Below are 21,515 nucleotides of genomic sequence, written 5' to 3'. Positions count from 1 at the left end.
TCCAGGCCAGTGGTTCCCACCCTGAGCCCTTGAGCTATTAAAGGAGCAGCAGTGGGCGGAGTATCTTCAGCTGATTCCTAACACAGTGTAAAATGAGACAGAAATGACCCACGACTATTGCCACTCTGGTTGGGTGACCTTACCAAACTCAGTTGTCTTTTGGCTGGAATTCTATCTTCTTGGTCAGGACCCTGGCTGAGTCAGACTGATCAGAAGATCTGCATGGTGGACATTGCGAGCTTCAGTTAATTTTTTAATTAGGAAAACAAGTGAGCTATGTCTTAAGTGCAGTGGTCTAGAGAACCAAGTTCTCTCATATCGTGGGGTCACAGATGAAAAATACTGTCTAAAAGAGACTCTTGCCTCAGTGGTCAGAGGAGACAGTGCCTTTCCTAGCTCTGTAACCTTGGGTAAATGATTACATTCTCTGACCACTGGCTACTCCATCTGTAAAATGGGACAATAGCAGTGCCCTGGCCAGGTGGTCGCAGGGTTAGGTGAGATAACCTCCAGGTAGGCCTCACTCCTCAGAGCTTGGGCACACAGCAGGGGCCCAATCCACAAAAGGCTTCTTCCTTTCTTGGTGACAGGAAGGTTAGGAACTCCTGGCACTGAGCCAGATGTGCCACATTACTGTGTCCTGAGCCAGTGCTGGGCGGGCACCACTGAGGCAGCAGGAAGTGCTGGGGTCACTGTGGTCTCTCCTCCTCTCCTCCTTGCAGGTGGGGCCACAAGGTGAGGGCTCTGGCTGCCTGAGGTCTGACCCATTACTAACACTGCCAAGAGTGAGGGATTTGGTGCTGCATGAGAGAGATGGTGTGGTCCTTTGTCGCTCTTTTTTTTTTTTTTTGAGATAATTAAGAATTCACAGGCAGTTGTAATAAATAATACCCCGTGTACCCATCATCCAGTTTCCCCCAATGGTGACATCTTGCATTGCTGTAGTACAACCTCACAACCAGGAAATTGACACTGATATAATCTGCCAACCTTATTCCATTTTCACCCATTTTACTTATTTGTGCGTCTACTTATTTCCATGCAATTTTATCACCCTTGAGATTTGTGCAACCACCACCCAAAGATCCCTCCTGCTATCTTTTTATAGCTGTAGTTACCTCCCTCCCTGCCCCCATGCCTAACCCCTGGCAACCACTGATCTGTGCTCCATCTCTATAAATTTGCATTCCAAGAATCTCATGTAGATGCAGTCATCTAGTAGCCAACTTCTGAGATTGGCTTTTTTCACTCAGCATAAATCTTTTGAGATGCATCCAAGTTGCTACATGTGTCAGTACTTTGTTCCCTTCTATTTACTGCTGAGCAGTATTCCATGACATGGATGTACCCCAGTTGTTTAATCATTCACCATTGAAGGACATTTGGATTGTTTCCTGTTTGGAGCTATTATGAATAAAGCTGCTGTGAACATTCATGTATGGGCTTTTGTGTGAACATGTTTCTGTTTATCTGGGACAAATGCCCAAGGGTGTGCCTCTATCACTTAATAAAGCAGGAGCTGACCGACCAGGAAGGTCTTTCAGGAGGCTTACAGTCCCCATTCCAGAAGGAAGGGCGCTGGTTGGGCACTTGTGCTTTGTCCCACACCTAGTGTGTCTCATCTCTCACCTAAACACCGTAGCTGGGCTTCAGGCACTGAGAGCTGGAGACATGGAGCATGCCGTGGAGTGTACAAGATCTTCTTGGCCTCTTATGCAGAGGTATAGGGACCTGTCCCTTTGTGTGGCCACCAAGAAGTGGCAAGAGGCCCAATAACAAACCCCTTTCCTCTGAGCCTGCCAAGGGCTGGGAAGGTGAAGGCATCTTGCCGCCCATCTGAGGAGGCCTCTCTCTGAGGCCAGAACCCCTTCCCCTCAGCCTCAGAGTCATGCTGGGCCCCATCTCTTTCAGGGAGATCAAGGGCAAGATGGAGCTGCTGGGCCTCCAGGGCCCCCAGGACCCCCTGGGGCCCGGGGCCCTCCTGGCGACACTGGGAAAGATGGCCCCAGGGGAGCACCAGGCCCAGTGGTAAGAGAGAGCACGGAGCTGGACCACCCAGGACGTGGTTCTGTACTTACCAAAACTCCAAACCCTGATCCTAGAATCAATGCCAACCCTAGCCCTATCCCAAACACCCCCCCAGACTCTTACTCCAGTCACACCTTAAATCTGACACTAACCAGGTCCTTAACCCCAATTTAGACCTTGACCCCAAACTCACTCCCAAATCCAGATCCACACCCCCAATTCAGATTGTTATCCAGACCCTAACTCTCACCCCTACAGACTCTGACCCAGCTCTTATCCCCACACTGTAACCCCACATAGATTCATAGACCCTAACCCTAACCTTGGTTATAGTCTCAGTCCCAATCTACACCCGGAGACCCCTATGAGGCTGCTGTCTCTGCAGATCTCTACCAACCTCTTCTCCCTCTCTCTCTCTCTCCCTCTCAGTCTCTCTCTCTTTCTTTTTATCTCTCTGCTTTTTCTTTACCTCTCTCTCTCTTTCTCCTACTAACTAAGCCTCAGTTGTCCTCCCATAGTCCTAACCCCAATACCGGAGGCCAAATCTCATTGTACTGCCTCTTTCCTTCACCCAGGGGCTCCAACCTGTACTTTCCCACCAAACTGCCACCAGGGTCCCCTGTCAGGGAAGCTACTCAATTGTCTCACCAATTCCTTATCATGTTGGGCATATAATTCCCTGAGTCTCAACTTTCTTGTCTGTGGGGTGGGGACAGTGATGCCCACTTTTCAGAAGTTTGGTGAGGACAAAATGTACTTGCAGCCCCAGCCCAGGGTCTGGCGGGAGATGGGGGCTCAGTCAACTGTGAGCCCCTGCCTCCCCTCATTGCTCTCCTCTTATGCCTCCTCAGGGTGCCAAAGGAGAAGCTGGACAAGATGGCGAGACGGTCAGTATCCAGGGCATTTCAGAGGTCCGGGCTGGCAGGACCGTGGTTCCAGGCCCAGAAGCCCCTCTCCCACACACACCCACATCGGGGTTGGGTGTGCGGCTGTATGTGTGTGCACACCTGCACTCTTGCCCCCCCACCACCTGTGGGGAGCAGATGGGCCAGGACTCCAGCCCCAGCAGAATTCTCACAGACCCAGACCCCTGGGAGGGAGCCTGCAGTCCACTTGTCACTGCTTGAGATCTAAAGCAGATTTCTGTCCAAGATATGAATGGGTGGCACAGCCGGGTTCCAGAGACAGCTCTGCCTGCCCTCTGGGACTTGGTGTCACCCTTTATAAAACAAGGATGCTATGGAAGACAGCCCGGGAGCCCTGTCTGGGATCACGTTTAACACCCCTTCTTCTCTCATTCCAGGGCCCGAGTGGACCCCCAGGGCCCAAGGTAAGCTCCTCTCACTTCTGTCTCAAGCCTGGGGTGGGGGGCTCCCTCACCCCACCACCTTCCCCTCCCCCACCCCCACTGAAGCCAAAGTGGCAGGGTTAGAAGACCAAGTTCTGTAACCTTAGGCAAGTGACCTCATCTCTCTGTGCCTCAGTTTACTCATCTGTCAAATGGGGTCATGATAAACTTTTCCTGCCTTTCCTTCACAGCAAGTTGTGAGGATCGAATAATAAAATCCATTAGCTTGTCAGCTCTCTTTTCTTCCCTCCTTGAGCAGCACCTGCCAGGGTGGGAAGGCAGGCTATGGTCCTCCCTGAAGGAGCCAGAGCCCCTGGACTGAGCAGGAGGGAAAGGTGGGAGAGGAGCCCCCTTTAGTGAGTGCCTGCTGGGAGTCAAGGGCCTTCAATGCATTCCCTCTAATCTCACAACCACCCTCTGAGGCTGGGGGAGTCAGGGCCCCTCTTACAGGAGCAGTGACTTGCCCAGGGTCACTCAGCTTGGGAGGGACCAGGTCAGGGTCGGAGTGGAGTCCAAGACCGTCAGCCCCAGCACCCACATGCATCTCTCTGAGGGGCTCGGGGGTCTCTGGGCTGCGCTGGATGGGGGTCATCAGGGCCACTTCTACCAGAGGAGCAGGCACCTGGTGTCCAGGTGGCTCTGATATCTCTTGCATCCCCACTGTCTCCCCTGCAGGGTGAGCCCAGTGTTCCTGGAAAGAAGGTGGGGGTGGCTGTGGATGGCCTTCTTGGCAGGGATGTGGGAAGTGGCTGGAGAGAAGGGCAGGGGCTGGGCACGGCGGAACCCAACCTAAGTCCTGACTGTGGGTGGCGGCTCTGACCTCTGTCTCTGAAGCCAGGATCTCATTCATTCATTCATTCACTCATTCACTCACTCTTAGAGAAATACATCAAACACATACAATTACTCAAACATATCAGATTTGTTCCCATGTCAAATTGGTTCTCGAAAAGTGATCCCTGGATCAGCAGTACCAGCGTCACTGGGGGCTCATTAGACATGTGTGTTCGGGGCCCATCCCAGGGGCCCCGAGTCAGAGACACTGGGGGTGGGCGTGCTCTGTTCAGGCAGCCCCCTGAGTGGTGCTGACATGTGCTCAAGTTTGGGAACCACTGACCCAGATTAATCTTCCCCCATTGCTTCCCATGGCTGGGCCTCCTCCTCCTCTTCCTCCTACTGGGCTCAGCAAAGCTGCCCCCTCCTCCGGGGGACTGTCCGCAGCCACCTACTGAAACACATGCTCTCCCTGAGTCCCTCTCTATCCCACCATTCTCTTATAGTCTCTTGTCTACTTCCCGGCATGGGGCTATGAATTTATCTGGATATTTCCTTGCCCTCAGTCTCCTCTGACTCATTGAGCAGGGACCCCATCTGCCTGGCTTGCAGAGGGTGCTCAGAGATGTTTGCTGATGGAGGGAATGAATTCCCTCTCCTTCACCCACCCATCCATTCCTTCTGCACACACCTGCTAAGGTGTGCTCTGGGCTAGTGGGGACAGGGGACAGAGGTGGATCTGACCCCACCCCTGCCCTAGAGTTACAAAGAGGGGAGAGGGGTGCTGCCCCAACCCAGTATGACCAGTGCTGCTGCCAGGAGTGGACTGGTGTGCTGGGGAGTACAGAGGGGGGATGGCCAACTGACTGCCAGAGGACCCAGCCAGTGTGTGCAGGTTGAGGGCTGCAGCCTCCACTGTTCTCTCCTCAGGGGGATGATGGGACACCAGGCCAGCCAGGGCTCCCAGGACCCTCAGGGCCCAAGGTAGGTACATGTCCCTCCCTCAGTGGTCCCCCTGCCTCCCACCTCCCCAGTTCCCACCTGCCTGGTGAAGCCCTACGCTGCCCTTTCACATCATGGCACATGGGTTGATGACCAGGACAGGCCAGAGGGAGGCAAGCAGTAAGGCCAGGGTCCCACTCACCAACGGGCCTGGCAAGTCACCCAAGCCATTTGCCTCCCCTCACACCCTCAAGTCTTCTGGTTCCCATCTTAGGTGGCCCCACTCTACCCAGTCCCCAAGGCAGGAACTGGGTATCTTCCTTGCTTCCCCAACCCCTTAAGACAACCACCAAATCCTGGCCAGCCTGCCTCCAAACTGGCTGAGCCCCTGAGCTGCTCCAACCATACGCCAAGACCAAACCAGAAGGGGCCTTGGTCCTGAGTCCTCTGGGCTGCACTGAGCCTATGCCCCCCAGCCCACGGCTGGGCTCAGGCACGTTCTCAGGAATTACTCTGGAAGCCCACAGACCCAGGCAGCCCCCAGCCTACCCCCAGCGCTCTCTCACAGCACACGCCTCTGTTGCAGGGCAAGCCAGGGAGCGCGGGGCCTCAGGGAGAGAATGGCGTGGACAGAGCCCTGGGGCCCAAGGTGACATCACAGTCCACTGCTCTGGTTCCCAAAGGCCCATCACGGGGGAGATGAGTTTCACCTCCAATTTGCCCTTTTAAGTTGGGAGTCCAGGAGGTCCCAGGCCCAGGGGTCTTGTTTGATTGGCAATCAGAAGCCCACCTGGGGGCGGGTGGCAGTGGGTCTGGGTGAGTGATGAGGCCTCCACTGTGTAGCCTTGGGCTTCTGGGCCTCAGTGGCCCATCTCTACACAACGAGGGGTCAGAGGAAGGTCTCACAGGCCCTCCCTCAGGGAGCCCCATTCCTGGGATGCCAGTCATGTCCACTCGGCCCTGTGTCCTTTGGGGAAGAGGGGACTAGAGCGGGCAGGGGAACTTTTGGCTTCAGCCCTGCACACCTGGCTGCAACCATGTGTCTCCACAGGGGGAGCCCGGCCAGCCAGGCGCCGATGGAGCCACAGGGCCGCGGGTAAGCCGTCTTCCCCCAGCCACACCAGTGGGATCCAGGGGCCTGATTCCTTCTGAAGCCCCCTGTCCCCCAGAGACCCCAGAAGAGCTGGCAGGAACTGGGAGTCTTTTTTTAATAATAATAATTCATTAGTGATTTTTTTTTTTTTTTGCTTTTAGTCTCATAATACATGCTTTTGGTAAAATGTTCAACTATGGATGTGAAAATAAGAGTCCCGTCCTCTCCCCTCTTCTCCTCCTCCCCAGGAAAGTGTCTGCCCTCCCAGACTCTTTTCTTGGCGTATTCAAACATAGACCTCGATTTGCGACATATGGCATTACCCTCCCCCTGTGGGGCCTTGCCTTTCCCCCAGCCCCACATCACCGTTCACCCCTGTCTCTGGAGCACAGCCACCGCAGCTGGTTCCAGATCTTTTGTGATGAGCCCCTATCAACACACTTTTAGAACTACATCCCAGCCCCTGTTATTGGCCCTGTGATTTTGGGCAATCACATCCCCATTATGCTCCCAGAGGCAGCCTTCCTCCTCCAAAACACAAGTCTAAGCCCACAGCCTGGTCGTACAGGTGGCCAGGGAATTGGATTAAGCATTGAGTGTGGGAATTCAGTGTACACCTTACAGTTCCGTGAAGGCCATGACCGTGGAGGCAGCTGGCAAATGATGCCCTGGCCTGGGTCTCTCCATCCTGCGCAGATGGCCTCAGGCCTGACCAAAGTGCTCACAGACCCCGCTGCTCTCCTAGCAGAGAAGAGTCCAGTGGGGAGGTGAGGTTCAGATGAAAGGTGAGGTTCCAGCAGCAGTGCACATGCCTGTGAGGATGCGTGCCTGTGTGAACACATGCATGTGCAACACATACATGTGGACATGTGTGTGGGGGGGGTGTGCTCAGAACCAGGAGCGAATGGGAGTGTCAGTGCCTGGTGTGTGCAGTCTCCACCTGAGGTTAAGAAACTGAGGTACAAGGGCAGCATCCAGCCGGCATGTCTTTAATTGGCCCGCGCAGTGTTTTGGAGGGTTTGGGTGTTTTTGTTTGTTTGCCAACATTTAAAAATCTGAAGCACTTCACATCAAAATCAGACTCTCCATTTTCTCTCAAGAACTCAGGGATGGACCTCAGTGGGCTTCAGTTCCCACGTGAAGGCAAATCACAGCCACCCCCAGGCTAGGCGGAGGTGTGTTCCTCAGTTGGCCCCAGGCATCCCCCTTCCCTTGTGTCACCCCCTGCCTGGCCCCTGGATTGCTCAGTCAGGGTGCCAGTGCCTGAGAGAATGCAAGAAGACACCATGCTGGGGCCGCCCAGGGTACAGCTGAGAGCTGACCCACAGCTCACTGGCCTGTGTGCAGCCCTGGTTACTAGGTTCTCTGGGTAAGACAGAAATGACTACCATGCTTTTCCCTGAAATTCTTCCTCTTCTTTCTGCCTCAGGGTGCCCCAGGCCTCAAGGGTGAGCAAGGAGACACGGTGGTAATTGACTACGATGGCAGGATCTTGGATGCCCTTATGGTAGTGTTCCTGGTAGACCCTGATACACCCTTGCTGTTTGTTTTCTGAGGGAATATTCATTTACTTTGTGTATAAGTCCTGCACCTCTTTACACAAGGGACCAGTGGCAGCTTAACAAAAGGCTCCACATTCACCAGGTGCCTGATATGGAAGTCAACGCTGTGTGGAGACCCACACGATGCTGAGAGAGCTACTGTAAATGGGGCCCATGTGGCCCTGAGCTCCTCAGAGGCCAAGACAAAAAGGGAAGCTCACCCTTCAGAAGCAGGAGGCAGGGCCTCCCCGGGGCCTTCCTAGGGAACACAGGCTGGAGGGGGCTGGGTCTTCTAATGACCTCTGGGGGAGAAGAGTGTGGCAAGGCCTGTACTGGGAGGCTCAGGAGATGTATGGCCTCTGAGCCCTGCCCCAGTGCTGGGCAAACTTGGGACCCATCACTGGTAGAGTGAGGGGTTGGGTGCCAGCTGCTCACAGGTACCAGGGAGGGGAGCTAGGGTGGGGAAAGGTGGTCCTCAGAGACAAGACTGGGTGTCAGCACCTAATCCCACCTGAGCTTCAATTTCAGTTATCTCCTACAGGCCTCAGGGAAGCACAAGCTGATGGTAATGTGCCCACCCCAGGCCTGCATGGCGTGGTGTGGTGTGACGTGGCCCAAGGGCATGCATGTGCATGAGCCGCATGGAGAAGCCCTATGAGCTCAGAGAGGCGGGAAGTGGATTTTGGATGCCAGCCGGGGACAATGACTGGATTCAATGGGCAGTGGGCAGACACAGATGGGTGAAGGGAATGGTATGAAAGGTGGGGTTAGCTAGAGGCAGGGAGGCCACCAGGGAGGCATGTGCTGGGCCTGAACCTGGAGAAGGGTGGGTGGAATGGAGGAAGGTTGCAAGACCAGGGGCATCTCAATGGAGGAGCCAACAAGAAGGCACAGGTTGCAAGATATTGGAAGTGTTCATCAACAGATGAATGGATAAAGAAGATGTGTGTGTATATATATACACACACATACAATGGAATTCTACTCAGATATTTTAAAAAAATGAAATTTTGCCATTTGCAACAACATGGATGGACTTGGAGGGTATTATGCTAAGTGAAATAAGTCGGACAGAGAAAGACAAATACTATATGATATCACTTATATGTGGAATCTAAAAAATACAACAAACTAGTGAATATAACAAAAAATAAGACTCATACATATAGAGAACAAACTAGTGGTTACCAGTGGGGAGAAGGAAGTGGGGAGGGGTAATATAGGGGTAAGAGATTAAGAAGTACAAACTATTATGTTTAAAATAAGCTACAAGGATATATTGTACAACACAGGGAACATAACCAATATTTTATAATAACTATAACTAGAGTATAACCTTTAAAAATTTGAATCACTATTTTGTACACCTGTAACTTATATAATATTGTACATTAACTATACCTCAGTTGTTAAAAAGTGGGGGCAGGTTAGTGAGAGGAGGTGGAGGGAAGAGACCTGGAACTTGCTGGGCTGGGGGCTGGGCAGCTGCAGCCTTTGTGAAGGGGCATGAGTATGGCGGGTAATGGTGGGCGGCGGGCCTGTGGGAGACCTGGGTGGGGACAGGAATTTGGGAGTGAAGACACCATCTCCTCCCAGTGAAACCGAGGGATGCCCAGGACCAGCAGACAGCACCAGAGTTCACAGGAGAGGCAGAGAGCACGGTGCTAGGCCACTGGTGGGAATGTGATCTTTGGCTGGCCTTGAATGCCAGCAAGCGTTTTACACTTGTTTCTAGAGGCAATGGGGGAGCCATCGCAGGATCTTGAGCAGTAGTGTGTTGTGACAAAACCTATACTGAGGGCAGAGGGATTCTGGGCCCTTCGTGGCAATTAGACACTGTGACGTCTTACCCGATACCTGGTGCGGTCTGCCTGGCCTCCCCCAAGACACAAGGCCTGACCTGACTAGGTGGGAAGGGGGCTATAAGGGTCACTGCTGCCTCCAGATGTAGGGGTGGGTGGGGAGTGATGGGGAGGCCCCACCTGAATACTGACCCCTTGACTTTCACACACAGGGTCCTCCTGGGCCACAGGGGCCCCCCGGGCCACCAGGGATCCCTGGAGCCAAGGTCAGTGCAGATGTAGCTATGTGGTCCTCCCAGGCCCCTGTCTCCAGGGCCCACCTCCCCTCTCCCCTCTGCCTCTGCTTCTCTCCCAGCACCCTGGCCTGGCTTCTGGGGCTCAGAGAAAGTGGCCCTGCTCCTTCCTAACCAAGCTGGGTGCTTTCTTCTTGCCCCTGGGTTCTCCCTGGGATCATTCACACGTGTAATCCATAAACGGCCCCTCATGACGTCACAAAGTCCTGTAGATTCCATAGGCATTCCTACGGCCTGCGTGCATCCTTTACACCTGCCCACTTGGCTCAGGAGAAGGAGCCCAAGACTTTGAAATCAGGCAGGGTCTGGTCTCTGCCATCATCCCTGGGCTGTGTGGCCTGGAGCCTCAGCTTCCAAATCTGTAACCTACCAACCTACTATAGCCACGGGCTGCACCTGCCCATAGGTGCTGAGGAAATGGAGGAGAGGGTGGTTGGTGCCTGGCACTGTGCTGGACACCCAGTGAGCATCTTCTTGAAGCTCCAACTGCAGGGACCCAACCCAGGGCTGGTGTGCTGGTCAGGGGAAGCAGCCTGGCCACAAATTCCTGCCAGGGGCTGTGGGACACCATAACCCCCCTTGCTGTCTATTCCCTTCCAGGGCGAACTCGGATTGCCTGGTGCTCCAGGAATCGACGGAGAGAAGGTCTCTGGGCCTTTTATTTCCTTGGTGATGCCGGTGCTTGGCGTCGGACTGTGTGTGTGTGTGTGTGTGTGTGTGTGTGTGTGTGTGTGTGTGTGTGCGCGCGTGTGCGTGTGCGCAGAGTTGGAGAGAGGCAACAGAACAGAGTGGGCTCTGGAGCCTGTGTGCAAATCCTGGTTCTGCCCGTAGACCTCAGGCAAGCTACTCACTTTCTGGCAGCCTTAGTTCCTCACCCACAGGTGAAGATGGTATAACAGGGCTGCCATGAGGGTTAAATAACTGTGTATGGAACACACCTGAGAGCAGTGCCCGCATGTAATAGCAAAGAGTCTTCGAATGTTAGCTAAAAGTATCACTGTCATTATTGATATTATTCCAAGTGTACATGTGTGTGTGTGATCCTACATAGACTCGACAGTGTCCATGAGAACCACTTAACATTCATGGGTGTGCTTTAGCACTGGGTCCCTCATGTGTGGCACACAGTGGACGTTACAAAATTGGTTGAATGAGGGAATACGGTGGCTGGAAGGGTGACTGAGGGATGGTTGGTTGTATGTGGGGCTCCCACCATTGGCTCCTGAGATATGAGCACAAGGTTGGCCCCAAACCCCATATGCGCCCCTTGGTAGCTGCCCAGTCCCAGTCCCACTTGCTCTACCCCCTCCACACCCTGCCCCACCCTGCACCCTTGCTTGCAGTGAGGCACGCTAGGGGCTGCCCCTTCTCTGTCTCCGACCAGGCCCCTCTGCTCATTCATCACCTGGTCTGGAGGGGAGGACCCACAAGGAGGAGGTGGGGGTCTGGCTTGGCCTGGACTAAGCTCTGGGGACCTGCCAGCATTGGGGGGAGGGAAAGTGCCTACTGTACCTTGTTCTGTGGTTTTCAGGGTCCCAAAGGACAGAAAGGAGACCCAGGAGAAGCTGGGCCGATAGGACCCAAAGGGGAAGCAGGAGAGATGGGCCTGTCAGGCCTCCCGGTATGTGGCTGGGTGGGCCTCACCCTACTTGCCCCACGCAGGGGTCCCAAGGTGAATGCGTGTCCCCCACGGTGGCTGCCAGGGGCTGGGGCCCTACGGTCCTAGTCTCAGCCCAGCCCTGGCCCACCGAGCCTTTGAAGGGAAGCTCTGGGCTGCCCTAACTCTGAGCCCCCACTTCCTCCTCTGTAGAAGGACCTACCACTTACCTCCCAAGGCCTCCTTAAGGTGAAATAAGGAGGCCTCGCCTAGTGTCTGGTGGTTAGACTGGGAGCTCTGACAGCCCACGTTTGCATTCTGCTCCATCTCTTACTGACTCTGGAACCCTGTGCAAGTGACCTAACCTCCCTGGGCCTCAGTTTCCTCAGCTCTAAAATGGGGGTGAATAAAAAGAAACGAAATTGAGTAATTTGTAGTGAGGTAGATGGACCTAGAGTCTGTCATACAGAGTGAAGTAAGTCAGAAAGAGAAAAACAAATACCATATACTAACACATATATATGGAACCTAAAAAAAAAAAATGGTTATGAAGAACCTAGGGGCAGGACAGAAATAAAGACGCAGACGTAGAGAATGGACTTGAGGACATGGGGAGGGGAAGGGTAAGCTGGGACGAAGTGAGAGAGTGGCATGGACATATATACACTACCAAATGGAAAATCGATAGCTAGTGGGAAGCAGCCACATAGCACAGGGAGATCAGCTCCGTGCTTTGTGACCACCTAGAGGGGTGGGATAGGGAGGGTGGGAGGGAGACACAAGAGGGAGGAGATATGGGGATGTATGTATGTGTATAGCCGACTCATTTTGTTATAAAGCAGAAATTAACACACCATTGTAAAGCAATTATACTCCAATAAAGATGTTAAAAATTAATTAATTTAATTTAATTAAAATGGGGGTGATAATCTCCCACTCCTACAAGGGAACACATGGACAGGGCTGAGAATGATTGGCTAACATGTGATAAATACCTTCTGTCACCATCATTTTTAGCACTGCTCTTGTCATGCGTGGCTAGGTGCGAAGAGCTGCCACCACTACATACCCATTGTCCATCCATGAGGCTTACTCAGCTAGAGAGCTGGTGCCAGGATTTGAACTCCAGGTCTTTACTTCCAGAGCCCCTGGCTGCCCCCGCCCCACAGGAAACAAACCCACTGATTTAAGGAAAACTATTTTAAGCTGCAATGACCAACTTATTGCTGCTGCCCAGAAGCCTTATGGGGGAAGGAAGGGGAGGTGCTGAGCCCCATGGATGGTGATTTTGGTGATGGACAGAAAAGGCTCAAGGCCATCCTATCCTGCAGGGTGCCGACGGCCCCAAGGGGGAGAAGGGAGATCCGGCATCTGACAACCTACAGGAGAGCCTGGTAAGGGGGCTGCTGATGATCTCTGCTGTGGGCTGGCTGGGGCCCTGAGCCTTGGGACACAAGGGCCACCTGGCCTGACCAAGCCCAGGGCAGTGAGGGAGGGGGAGGGGGAGCCTGAGGCCTGTCTTTGAACCCAAAGGCCAGCACTGGGCCTCCCACCAGGCAGAGCCCTCCTGGGGGCAGCAGGGAGCTCGGCGCCCATACCCAGGCAGTGCTCCTCCAATGTCCGATGAACTCAAGTGTGGGTGAGTGAGGGATGACGGGGCGATGGGTGACTAATCCACCTCTGACCCTTCCTAGGCCCAGATCATAGTGGAACCAGGGCCCCCAGGCCCCCCTGGTCCCCCAGGCCCCATGGTAAGAATGTTTGGCTTGAAGCAGCTGGGATACGAAGAGGGTGGTGGGCTCAGGCCCAGGGGAAGAGAGGATACCCCAGAGCGGGGGGGCACATCAGACAAGGAGGGCAGAGCCCAAGTCTGGGCTTGGGAGGCCACAGAGGTCAGGGCCACAGGGGCCAGTGAGTGGCCTGCAAGCCTATGTGGCCACCGCAACAGGGCCTGACCTGGAGGTCTGGACCCATCCTGATGGCCTTTCTGACCTGCTTTCCCCTCCTTCTCCAGGGCCTTCAGGGAATCCAGGGTCCCAAGGTGAGTCCTAAAGCATGGGTAGGAGCCCCTCCCACTTGCTGCTGGCTCACAGCCTGGACAGTTCCAAAACGTCTTGCTAGTAGGCAAAGCGAGGGCCCCATGCTCGGCCCTGGACTAGCCCTGCATCTTCCCAGGGCCTGGCCATTCGCAATCCCCTATAGAATAATCCCGCTGATGCCCCCCACCCAACACTTGGCCTCTCCATTCCTTGCCCCCTCCCCTAGTGCACATCTGTCTTTCAACTGCCCACACCTGGATATGAGGTCTTGGGTTTGGTGTATATTACATAAAGTCATGTCCTCTGCTCTTAAATTAAAGCCGTGAGTGTGGCCTGACCATGTGCCCTGTCCCAGAGAGGCCAACTGGCCTCCCTGCATCTCCCTAGTTTACCCTGGGGGAGAGCACATCTCTGCTTCCCAAGCTCAGATGCTGAATGGGACCTCAGAATCATGGAATCCCAGAGCTGAGCAGGGCCGGGCATGTGGCCATACCAGATGTGCTGCTTCTGGTTCTGTTTTGTCCCGAGGCCTCCCCAGATCATGTTTAGAAGAAGCAGCTGCTGTCAGGGATGGGGTCCAAGACTGGGACTCAGAAATGCAGTTGCCACTCAGCCCTGCCACTCCCTGGCTGTACAACTGGGCCTGTCCCTGCCCCTCTCTGTCCCTCTGTTTCCTCATCTGTGAAATGGGTGTGACCATAACCACCTTCCATGATTACTGAAAAAGTCCACATGTGAGAAAAGGTAAAATGTACACACCCACATTCTGATTATTTGCACAAGAAGGGAGCCAGGGCCAGGCCTGTCAGAGCTTGGAGTCTGTCCCTCTGCCCTGTACACCTCGGTTCCCGCACAGGCCCCAAGCTTTCCTGTCCTGCCATCTGTCTGGCCCCCTTAACTGGTGTCTCCCCTTTGCTTCCAGGGCTTGGACGGAGCAAAGGGAGAGAAGGGCATGTCGGGTGAGAGAGGATCCAGTGGCCTGCCTGTGAGTGTCATGAGCCTTGTTTGTCCTTAGAGGTGCTAATTTCTATAACTGTCATGCCTCTTGACCCATTCCTTTTCCACCCAGGGGCCAGCTGGCCCACCAGGCCTTATTGGGCTGCCAGGAACCAAAGGAGAGAAGGTAACATCCTTCCTTTAATGCCCCCCAACTATCGTGTCACTCAGTCCTGGGGGCTCAACCCCTGCACTTCACTGGTCCCTGGGGCCAGAATTCAGGTTCTGTGGACAATTCACAGAGCTGAACTTCCCAGCAGCTGTGTTCCCAGCACCTCCTTCTCAGCCCTCTCACATCTCCTCTTTGTCTATTCTCAGGGCCGACCCGGGGAGCCAGGACTAGATGTAAGTATTTCACCGTTCACTGTGACTGGGTCCCTCCCATGTGTAAGTTTTGCCCTCATGCTGCCCATACAGTAACTTGATCTGGTTAGCTTGGATGTATTCCCCTTCCCCATGGCTGGGACTACAACTGACTCGTTCTGCCCACGTCCCCATTGCTAAGTCCAACACACAGCCCAGAGTAGGCGCTTTGTTGATGGATGGATGGATGGATGGGTGGATGAAGGATGGGTGGATGGTGGGTAAATGAGTGATGGATATAAATAAATGATGGATGTAAATGAATGATGGATCATGGATCATGGATGTATGAATAGTAAGTGAATAGATGATGGATGGAGGATGGTGGAGGATGGATGGAGGATAGAGAATGGATGGATGATCCATTGGAGTAGGGAGGTGGGAATAGCAGTGAGGAGCCTGTTGCAATATCCTGGTGAAAGATGACGAGGCTTCAGCTAGTGCAGTACTGTGGGAAGGAGAGAAGGAGAAGTATTAACCCAGTGTTGATTGGATCAAGAGACAGAAAGCACAATTTAAACTGGTTTAAACTGACTCATACCTGAAAAATCCAGATGTATGACACATAGATCCAGGGCTCAAGTGTGTCAACATGACCCAACCTCTCATTCTCTCTTGTCTCTGCTTCCTCTGTGTAGTCATCATTCCAGTTTCCACATGGTGATGAGATGGAGCCAAGAGCTCCAGACCTGCATCCCCCTCGGTCCAAATCCTGGAGAAAGGCATTTGCCTCACTCTCTACTCTTTGAGAAAAAGTCTTATCAACTCTCCTTGGCCCCAGCTAGGTTAATGCTGAAATGTCACTTGCCATAAGAATGCAGTGCCCTGACTGGCCAGCCTGCTCACATGCTCCATCCTGGAGCTAGTGGTGGAGTTGGTGAATTGTGAGAAGGGAGGGTGGTTCCCAGGAAAATCAGGTAGCTATTGCAAGGGAAATGGTGACCAGACGCAGGCAGGGCTGCAAAGGCTCTGGCGTCCACCCTAGACTTTAAGGAGAAAATGTCACCATGGAAAGCACCTGCAGACAAGGAAGAGGAAGAACTCTAGACTGACTTTCTGACTGGGAGGGCCACGTTACATCGATGAGGAGGGTCAGGAGAAGACACTGATGAATCCAGCTCAGGCTGTGGACCCAGGGAGGTAGTGGGGGTGGAGCAAAAGGGACTCCGTGGCCACAGCTGCTCTCTGGGAGGCCTGGAGCTCAGAGTGGCATCTTAAAGCCACACCTACCTGCTCTACCTGGCAAACTCCTGGCACCCACTCCACCAGGCCCTGCTGAAATGGGGAGCCTGCTCGGAAGCCTTACCTGACCTCACACCTGGACAGAAGAGCCCCTCTCCCTGGGACCCCATGGTATCTGGTTCAGACCCCTGTCACTGACCATTGATCATCATCTTCTGCACCCCATTGCCTGCCATGTTAGACTGTGTACCTTTGTACCTGCAGGGTTTTAATTTATGGGGGTGACTTAGTGATGACACAGAGTGGCCTAATGCCTTTGACAGAAGAACTTATAGCTTACATTTCCCAGGGAAATGGCATGTCCCACATGGGGCCACATGGAGACGCAGCAGTTTTCGTTGGCAGGCAGTAAGGAGTGAGGAAAAAGCCTAGGCCAGGGCTTTTATTGGTGTTTCTATGGGAAAAGCAAGGCAGAGCAGAGTAAACAGTTTAGGACTAGCTAGTTTAAATAATCCTGGCAGGCTTTGGGCTATATAGTCTCTTGTTGCCTGCTACCTGGTCCTGGCATGATTTGGGCCAGGGGAAATATTGACTTGGTGTGTGAGTTAGATAGAGTGGGTAGTTGGGGGATTGGTTGGTTTGCATCTGAAAGGCATGCTCCCAGCCTAGCCCTTTGCTATATGTAAGAGTTGACTACCCCTGGGAGAGGCAGCCTCTCCCTAGCCAGCAAGATTTTGAGGATATCAATGTATCATATTTCTAAAAACAATGTAATAAATATAAGAGGGAACATATCAAATCTGATTTTCTGCCCTCAGCATTCAGCCCAAAGCCCAGTTCCTAGTTGATGCTTAGAAATGTTGGTTGGGTAGATGAACAGATGGACAAATGGATGGATGGGTGGGTGGGCATATGAGTTTGAGCCAAAGGTAGAGAACAGAGGGCACCATTACTTGGTCTGCTGAAGATGGTGATAAAAACTTACATGGGTTTCCTGTGTCTCTGTCCCCAGCCAAGCCTGGGCCAATGCATGCTGCATCTGACTTGACATAAGAGAAAGCCCCTTGCTAGCGGTTCTGCCTGAGGGCTTCCATCCAGAAACAACAGTGTTCTACTTTGGAGGAAGCAGTGCTGGTGTCCTGAATGCATGTTTTCTCTAAGTCATCCTGGTACCCAGCATCTGTGTCACCTAGGAGCTGGGGCTGGTCCAGCTTGTACCACGAATATGCGTGGAGGGAAGGGGCAAAGGTGGATCGGAGAGGAGCAGAGATGAACAGATAAGCAGAACAGACCTCAAATTTCATCATCAGGTTTAACCTTTAATCCTTTTGTCAGGGTTTCCCTGGACCTCGAGGAGAGAAAGGCGACCGGAGCGAGCGTGGAGAGAAGGTGAGGGGCAGCTGGAGAGAAGGTGAGGGCAGGAGGAAAGAAGGAGGGAGGCAAGTGAAGAGAAGGAGAGAGCAGGCAGAAAAGAAAGGAGGTGGGAGACAGGAAGCAAGCAGAGAGAAGGCGAGGTGGGCGGGAGGAGATAGGGCCAAAAGGCTGGGATGCGGGCAGCAGGGCAGGGGTGGCTGCCGGCCCCAGGCCCATCTCTGAAGGGCATTGGGGGTGCCCTGGGCCTGGCAGCCACCGCCACACCCCATCTCCCTTCTTGCACAGGGGGAGCGCGGTGTCCCCGGTCGGAAAGGAATGAAAGGCCAGAAGGGCGAGCCGGGACCCCCAGGCCTGGACCAGCCATGTCCAGTGGTACGTGTTGGCGAGACGTGGGAGCCCCAACCCAGGTCTTTGCCGACTCCTGCCAGGGTGGGGCCATGTCTTCCCTGTACTCAGAACTCAGCTGCAAGTCCCAGGGGCCCCATGGGTCCCACCCTGGGGGGCCCACACTGCAGGGCCACCCCTGCTGTCTCTGCTGTCATGGTGGCTCCTCTTGCTCTGGTCCTGACCCCTCCATGGGCAAGGCTGAGGACCCACCCTGTCTATAGAGAGGGAGGCCTGGTCAGGGACAGAGCTTCCTTGGACCTAAAGGGGGATGGGACCACCCTCACCTCTCTGGGAGTTTCTCCCGTCCCAGAGGAGGCTTTTGCTGGTCTGGGTAGCCCCACACTCATCCCCTGCATCCCCTCCACATTCCCCAAAGCCCCATCTGTGAAGGGAACTTCACAGCCTTTCTCCTCTCCTGCTTCTTTACAACAGCCTCTCATGGCCCACCAGACTCAGTACCTGAAATAACCAAAGTTTGGTTCTCTTTTTCTAGAAGGCAGGGAGGGTTTACTTGTCAAACTCTTCCAGTGGAGCTCAGAAAAGACAGGAAAAACAAAACAGCTGAGTTCTCATACTAAAACTCACCAGATACTCACATCTGGCCTTCCCCGCCAGGGACACGGAGCCATGTGGTGTACCCCTTCCAAAGGGGGGTCAGGAGCAGGGACCCCCGAAGCCCAGTCCTCTGACCTCTAGTGGGTCATTTGGCCCTCTGTTCCTCAATCTCCTCATCCATGCAATGGAGGTGCTAATCCCTAGCTCTAGATGGCTTTCAGGAGGCAATGGGAAAAACAGAAAGAGCAGAGCAGGAGGCAAGCACACACTGAAAGGGCCAGCGACAGCAGGGGAACAGGGTGGCCCAGCCCCGCAGCCTCGGGCCCTGGGCCAAGACTTCCCTCCAAGTCATTAAGCCTTTGTCTTTGAAACAGGAGAATCTTAAATGTGGAGGCAGGCGAGGGGCGCCAGGCTCCAGGGGCCTGGAGAGGGGCAGCAGACCCTGCCCTGCGGTACGCGGCCTGGCCTGCTGTGTGCTGTGCGCCATGCTGTGCTGGGCATTCTGAGCTGCCTGTGCCCGCTGCTCTGCCCTGCCTTCCTCCATTCTGCCTGCCTTTCCATTCTTCCCCCTCCTCCCCACTTCCCTTTGAGTCCCAGCCTCTACCCCTGGTGGATGCATGGCAGTGCCGGGGGTGTGCTCCCACGTGCCTGAGGTCTGCCTGTGTGCTTTGGAACGGAGTGAAGTGTGGTCCACTACAGCGTCCACCAGGGACGCTAGGCTGACTGATGGGTCAGCCTTTGTCCGTCTCCATCTCCCCACCTCTGGACCACCTGAAGAAACCCGCCCCCCTGCTTGTGTCTGGTGCCTCCAGACGATCCCCACCCCAACCCCACACACACACCTCCCCACCCTGGCCCAGTGTCCACCCTGACCTCAACCTCCCCTGTCTGCCACTCAGATCCAGACACAGGCACCAGGACAGGCCAAAAGGGAATCCCATTTCCTAAACTGTCCTTCAAATACTCTTGGACACATGACTGAGAGCTCTCAGGCCCCCGGTGTGAGCTGTTAGAGCCACTGTCACAGCTGCCAGACAGAAAGCCATGCAGCCCCTCGCAAGGACCAGGGCCAGGCCCTACTCCTGGCCTGTGGATGTCTGGCATGATGCCCTGTACTCCATGGTGTCCTGGTTCTGCCTACAGCACATATGTCCCAGCAAAGCCCATGGGGGCACACTTGGAATAAGCACAGAGAGGGGCTGCCATGTCCCATGACCTGACTACCCAGGTGGACAGGGCAGGCATTCGGGCCCTGCCTCAGTGGGGTCCGGTGGCCTGAGGTGGCAGCTCCCTACACCTGGGGCAGGAGTGTGTAGGGCCCTGACCAGCCCCCCATCCTTGTCATTGAAACCTTCTTCCTTTCCAGGGCCCTGATGGGCTGCCCGTGCCTGGCTGCTGGCATAAGGTACTTTGCAGGGAAGAGTCTCCAGGGCAGGCTGGGAGGAGTGGGGGGCCCAGGGGGCCTCAGGGCTGGGTGCCTGCTGCTCCCCACACAGTGACTGAACAGCCAGGTCTCCCCTAGATGACCCTAGATTTGACTCTCCCATCACGTGGCCCAAGGCCCAGGGCTGTGATCCTAGGTGGTTGTGCACAGACCACCCTCTTGGTCATAAAGGGCTCACTCAACGCCTGGCCCGGCCAGTGCAAAGCCATCAGCACCCCCTGGGACTTTGTCCATACCGCCCCCCTGAGAGGGGGTGGAATCCAGGAGATTGGGGTGAGAGGATTGGGGGCGTGCAGACCAGGGGCAGGGCCTCTGGGGCTTCCCGGTCCCCTCCTCACCTTCAGTCTTTCCCTCCTTTTCCAGTGACCCCAAGCACGCATCTCACAACCTGTACAGATCCGTGTGGACATTTTTAATTTTTGTAAAAACAAAACAGTAATATATTGATCTTTTTTCACGGGATGCACCACCATACCTGTGGCCTTTTGACATTTGAGAGTGTGCCCAGCCCAGCCCCAGAATGATCAGCACGTGAAGCTGCCAGGAAAGTGGACAGGCCCATTGGGGGCAATGTGTACTTGAGGGGCACCCTCAGGACTTGGCTTTCCCGGGAAGGAGATGAAGGTGAAAGTGCCTGGCTCAGGAGAGGCTGCAAAGATGTCAGGTTGGGCCTTCAGTCACCTGATTAGCAGAGACTCTGGCTGTCCCGCTGCCCTGCAAGAGCCTGCCCTCTGAAGCTCTGGAGCCCAGGATCCACACCATCCAAAAAGGCTCAGGGCATGAATGGCAAATGCAGCTGCTCCTGGCCTCTCTGGCCTCTGCACTCAGCCACAGCCAGCTGACAGGACTCCCACCCACCACTTGTAGCTGGACACGGGGAGCTGTGGGAAGCACCCTAAGGGGTTGAGCCCCCGCCAAGTTCCGTAGGCCTCAGGAACCAGCCTGCCTTCCGTGAGAACAAGTGTCCTCTGGCCGGGAGTGGAGGCCAAGCACTGTGATAACTACCACATGGACCCAGCAGCAGGGAGCCCTATGATCCCCAAATGTGGAGGTCCCAGGCTGGAATGTCTGTTGTTCTTGTCTCTGCACCACCCACAGCAGGGACCTGATGGGACTTTGCCAGCCTGAGGAGATGGACCCCAAGCTCAGAGTTGGCGTCTCACCGACCCCAAGGCTTCCACCCAGGGGAACTCTGGTCAGCCTGCCAAAAATGAGTCCTCCGAGTGAGCTATGCAAATGAAGAGAGCCTCGGGGCTGCTTCCAGGCCTGCCTAAGTAGGGCACCTATGCCCTGAGCCAGTGATGCTCTGAGAAGAGGCTTCCCCACCTCTGACAAGGGTTCCCGGCCACCAGCTCCAGCCCAACCACTTGCCTACCCCCTCTGTGTAGATGGAAATTGTTGCGTGAAATAAACAACAAATGTGTGTCTTGGGTATGCCTGTCCTTGCAGACTGCCCCTAGCACCATACCTAGGTGAGGTTTCAGCCTGGCTTTTGCTGGGTGGGGAGGGATAAGGGAACTCTCCTTGGGCCAGAGCCACCCCAGAAACCAGAGGAAGTAGTTCAGGCTCACAGCAAAGATGGGGTTTAGAGTTAGGAAGACACAGACTCAAGGCCTAGCCCTGCTACATACCAGCTGAGCCTTCTGTGCAGTCACCCATGTCAGTGAGCCCCTGTGTTTCCTCTGAACTCATGACCCATGACTGCTGCATAACAAATCACCCTAAAATTTGTTGCCTTAAAACAATGATCCTTGGAA

At 54.5% G+C, this 21,515-nt stretch overlaps 1 protein-coding gene across 1 annotated transcript in view; it reads left to right on the top strand.

Moving 5' to 3' along the window:
* The window catches only part of COL23A1 (collagen type XXIII alpha 1 chain), a 354,126-nt gene extending 332,937 nt beyond the window's left edge, over window positions 1-21,189 (top strand). The window contains exons 9-27 of the mRNA XM_060144375.1: window positions 1,912-2,028; window positions 2,880-2,915; window positions 3,332-3,358; window positions 5,081-5,134; window positions 6,144-6,188; window positions 7,615-7,692; window positions 9,741-9,794; window positions 10,422-10,466; window positions 11,353-11,442; window positions 12,750-12,812; window positions 13,113-13,169; window positions 13,433-13,459; window positions 14,380-14,442; window positions 14,527-14,580; window positions 14,772-14,798; window positions 17,334-17,387; window positions 17,658-17,744; window positions 19,681-19,719; window positions 20,122-21,189. Coding sequence (XP_060000358.1) covers window positions 1,912-2,028; window positions 2,880-2,915; window positions 3,332-3,358; window positions 5,081-5,134; window positions 6,144-6,188; window positions 7,615-7,692; window positions 9,741-9,794; window positions 10,422-10,466; window positions 11,353-11,442; window positions 12,750-12,812; window positions 13,113-13,169; window positions 13,433-13,459; window positions 14,380-14,442; window positions 14,527-14,580; window positions 14,772-14,798; window positions 17,334-17,387; window positions 17,658-17,744; window positions 19,681-19,719; window positions 20,122-20,124 — 1,020 coding nt within the window. The 3' untranslated portion in view covers window positions 20,125-21,189. The remainder of the gene's footprint in view (window positions 1-1,911; window positions 2,029-2,879; window positions 2,916-3,331; window positions 3,359-5,080; window positions 5,135-6,143; window positions 6,189-7,614; window positions 7,693-9,740; window positions 9,795-10,421; window positions 10,467-11,352; window positions 11,443-12,749; window positions 12,813-13,112; window positions 13,170-13,432; window positions 13,460-14,379; window positions 14,443-14,526; window positions 14,581-14,771; window positions 14,799-17,333; window positions 17,388-17,657; window positions 17,745-19,680; window positions 19,720-20,121) is intronic.
* The last annotated feature ends 326 nt before the right edge of the window (window positions 21,190-21,515 follow it).

This window comes from Lagenorhynchus albirostris, chromosome 3 (assembly GCF_949774975.1).
Source record: "Lagenorhynchus albirostris chromosome 3, mLagAlb1.1, whole genome shotgun sequence".
Classification (NCBI taxonomy): Eukaryota; Metazoa; Chordata; class Mammalia; order Artiodactyla; family Delphinidae; genus Lagenorhynchus; species Lagenorhynchus albirostris.
Note: the sequence above shows the minus strand (reverse complement) of the source record. Positions and strands in the feature narration are given on the sequence as shown.